Here is a 4,161-nt window from a genome sequence, read left to right as displayed (position 1 = left end):
GGTAGAAAGGAGGAACTGATTACAGGGATCTACATATAACCTCCTCCCTAGGGGATAGACAACAGAAAAGTGGATGAAGGGAGATATCAGACAGTGTAAGATGATAAAATGATAATTTATGGATTATCAAAAGTTCATGAGGAAGGGGGAGCGGGGAGGGAGGGGGAAAATGAGTTGATGTCAAGGGCTTACATGGAGAGCAGATGTTCTGAGAATGATGAGGGTAACGAATGTACAAATGTGCTTTATACAATTGATGTATGGATTGTGATGCGTTGTATGAGCCCCCAATAAAATGATTAAAAAACCAAACACATTCACCTTCCTTTTGTCATACCTGGCATAACAGCCCATATAACTGACTGATTCAAAATAGCCAATAAAGTGTGCTTTAGCTGACTAATAACTAGGATATTAAACTTTATGGATTCCATTTCCTTTCTGACTACTTCCAATTATTTTACATTCATACTTTGTACATTCCATGTTTGATCATTAAAGGATGTTTTAACTGTTTCATATAATTTTGAGTCATGCCACATTAACAAATGATGGTACTAACAACTTTTAACCATTCACATCATTGAGGTCAACTCTAGTATTTTGAGTGACCTCTAACCTGAGGGGCTCATCTGTATCAGATGATGTTCTGCTGCTATTCATAAGGTTTGATGATCATAGATAGGCAAGGATAAAAACAATCTACTGGCTTTAGAATACAGTACTGTTAAGAGGAAATTGGGTAAAACATAAAATCTCATCTACTTTACTGAGATTTAAATCCCATTCTACAGCCATGGAGTGATCTAACTCATAGAGATACTTATGCATAGTATTTTTAAGGGTGGAAAGCTTTACAGGAGCAGATAGCATCATATTTCTCCCACTAAAGGTCCTTAGAAGAGCAGATAGCATCATATTTCTCCCACTAAAGGTCCTTAGAAGAATATATAAACCTACTCATCTTTCCTGTCCCCACCAACTTGAAAACTAAAAACAATCATCTCTAAGACAGACCAGATTTTTCACAAGCAATACCTAATTATCCATAGGATCTAAGCTGGCTCCCGACTTATCTCAGAAAAAGGCCAGTCCTTTCTGGTATATGGCCAGGTAGAAGAAACTGAAAATAGCATATGTGCCAAAAATCATACTCAGACTAGAGACAGCACACACCAACTTCAGTCTTGTTGATTAGCCGAATCATGAACATGAAATGCTGGAAATAAGAGAGAAGGATTTCCCAGAAAGACAACTTTGGTAAAAAGCCCAAATTCAAAACTATAGCACTACTACAAAATATAGGGGGAGTAATTACCAATATTTTGTTCTTGTATATACAAGTGGGTACCCAAAAAACACTGAAAAACAAAACAAAACAAAAAAACTCCGCTGGACGGAGTTTTCATAGTATCCATTTTTCCCGCTAGGTGAGCATCGAGCAACTCACTCTGAGTTAGTGCATCCAGTGACATTAACTGGGAAGGTTCTCTCTAGTCACAATGAATGTTTTCATGAAAGCAATTTTGCTCGAATGTCTTTTTTTTTTATGATGACCAATTTAAAAAAACAGCATGAGGCTGTTTTTCCTGTTCGGGAAAAACACAGCAGAAACTGTTGTGATGTTGAACACAGTTTACAAGGACAGTGCTATGGGAAAAACTCAAGTGTATGAGTGGGTTTTCTCATTTCAAAAAAGGTGAAATATCAATTGATGACAAACCTCATTCTAGATGTCCATCAGCTTCCTGAATGGACGAAAATGTCGACAAAATTCATTCATTTGTGTGCTTGAAGACCAACAACGGATCATTGAAGAGGTAGGGGAAGTTATCTGAACTAATCATGGAGCTTAGTTCAGCAAATTTTAACCAAAGATTTGGAAATGAGAAGGGTTGCTGTGAAACTTGTGCTTTGGGTTCTGACTGACCAGGAAAACGAGTGTTGAGTGGAAACATGCTGTGCTTTGAAAGAACAGCTCTGAAGCAACCCAGACTTTTGTTCCAAGATGTAGTGATGAGACGTGGTGCTATTATTACGACCCAGAAAGCAAACATCATCAAGCCAGAGGAAGATGCCATCACCACTTCACCCCAAAAAAAAGCTCGTCAAGTGAAATTAAAGATCAAGACGATGCTCATTTGTTTTTTGATGTGACAGGTATAGTGCATTTGGAGTTCATTCCATGTGGTCAGACTGTTAATCAAGCTTTCCCTTTAGAGCTTCTTAAAAGATTGCATATCCATGTGCAACAAAAACCGCTTGATTTGTGGCAGATGGGACTGGTTTTGCCATCACGACAAAAAACAGCATGCCTCTCTTGTCCTATGCACCTTACTCACCTGACCTTGCTCCTTGTGACTTCTTTTCGTTTCCGTGAATGAATGAAGAGGGATATGAAATGACAGTGATTTGACAGCATAGAAGAGAAGAAAAAAAAAACAAAAAACAAAACGAGGGAGGTGCTGTCAGCCATACAAACAGTTGAGTTTGAAAAATGTTTCCAAGAATGGAATCGCAGATTTGACAAATGTATTAAGTGTAATGGAGAGTACTTTGAAGGTGATAGGTTGTTTTGTAAAAAAATTTAAATACATAGCTTTGGGGGGAAAAAATCCAGTTTTTGCCACCTTGTAAATCGACTTGTAAAAGTCTAGCAATGCACTAGACAGTCACCAGGATTTCCAGCTTATCACTCATTGACACCAAGTAGAATCTGACTCATAGGTCAGAGTAGAATTGCATTTGTGTATTTCTCTGACAATAACTCCTTATGAGAATAGAAAGCCTCATTTTTTTTTCTCTCAAAGCAACTGGTGGGATTGACCCACTGAATCTGAGGTTAGTCCCCCAATATGTAACCCACTATGCCACCAGGCTCCTTTCCAAGTGCATACATTCTTATTTATATTTAAATATAACGAGACTATTTGATCTCCCAGCCTCGTGCAAATTCTGGTTCAAATTACACGTGTCGGTGCATGCTGTGCCAGGTGTCTGCCACTGGTAGTGAAGGCAGTAAATGGAGATGAAAGTCAAGGGACAGGCAAACAAAGCATTGTGAAGGGCGTTCCAGAATGAACTGGTCTTTCCTTTTTCCATTCTGAGGACATCTTATATGATAGTGGTTAAATACTATGTGTGGAAAATCTGATCATCTTGGAAATAAATATTTCTCCTTTTCTTATAAAAAGAGCAAGGAAACGGATAAAAAAACTACATACCCAAACCAAGCCCATTGTTATCAAGTTGTCCCGAGGCTGTAGATATTGCCAGGGGCAAATAACATCAATATTTTTCCATGGACTGCCTGGTCAGCTTGAACAAACACCATTGCAGTTTAGTAGTCTAATGCTTACTGGACAGCGATACCAAGGCTCTTTATGATTATACAGAAAACCCACTGTCATCGTGTCGAGATTCACTCTAGTGCCACAGGATTCTGTGTATCTTATTCTAATGCACATCACCTACATCTCATCTCTAACTTGTCCCTGCTTGCTTTTTATTCTAATGACATAAGAAATAAATGTCCTTCAATAGGATCTGTTTTATGACCTATCCCCTATCCCAAAAGCCCATATGTGATTATATAAATAGAAAAGCCTAGCACTTAGGGTGGTTAAAATAATTTATATCCCCAAACTGGTCTATTATAAATAAGTTGCATCAGAGACATTAAATTCTCATTCATAAAATTTTGTCTGGATTTTTATAAAGATCTTTACAAGGTCTCATTCAGATTCTGCAGCTCAAAATGGTTAAGATGGTTTAACATAGTGGATTTCAAATATTCAGTTTGTTATACTTCAATTTTATGTCAATAAAGTAAAAAAAAAAAAAGTAGCTGTAGTTACAACACATTGCTTACCGTGCTTTGCTTTACCCGCTGGTGAGGACAGTTGAACAGAAAAGTGCCAAACAAGGAAATGCGAGTGCTGTCATACAGGATGGCCAAGTAGGTTTCAGAAAACTCAAAAGCTGTTGGATACTGGTCTAACAGTTGCCAAACAGCATCCAAGAAGAGCAAAAACAAGGGAGACTGGCAAATAAAAACAGAAAACAGGATTATTTAACATTGTCATTCAGCTATTCACATTTATTTCCAGATTTATTGCTATTAAGGAAGGGATTAAGGGAATAAAAACAACCCTAAACCTA

General features: G+C 37.7%; 1 protein-coding gene across 1 annotated transcript in view; it reads right to left on the bottom strand.

Annotated features, from left to right (window-relative positions):
• The window catches only part of MTMR10 (myotubularin related protein 10), an 80,526-nt gene that overhangs the window by 6,967 nt on the left and 69,398 nt on the right, over positions 1 to 4,161 (bottom strand). The window contains exon 14 of the mRNA XM_004699740.2: positions 3,872 to 4,042. Coding sequence (XP_004699797.1) covers positions 3,872 to 4,042 — 171 coding nt within the window. The remainder of the gene's footprint in view (positions 1 to 3,871; positions 4,043 to 4,161) is intronic.

This window comes from Echinops telfairi, unplaced genomic scaffold (assembly GCF_000313985.2).
Source record: "Echinops telfairi isolate 266 unplaced genomic scaffold, ASM31398v2 ScPeMD7_7475;HRSCAF=8513, whole genome shotgun sequence".
Lineage (NCBI taxonomy): Eukaryota > Metazoa > Chordata > Mammalia > Afrosoricida > Tenrecidae > Echinops > Echinops telfairi.
Note: the sequence above shows the minus strand (reverse complement) of the source record. Positions and strands in the feature narration are given on the sequence as shown.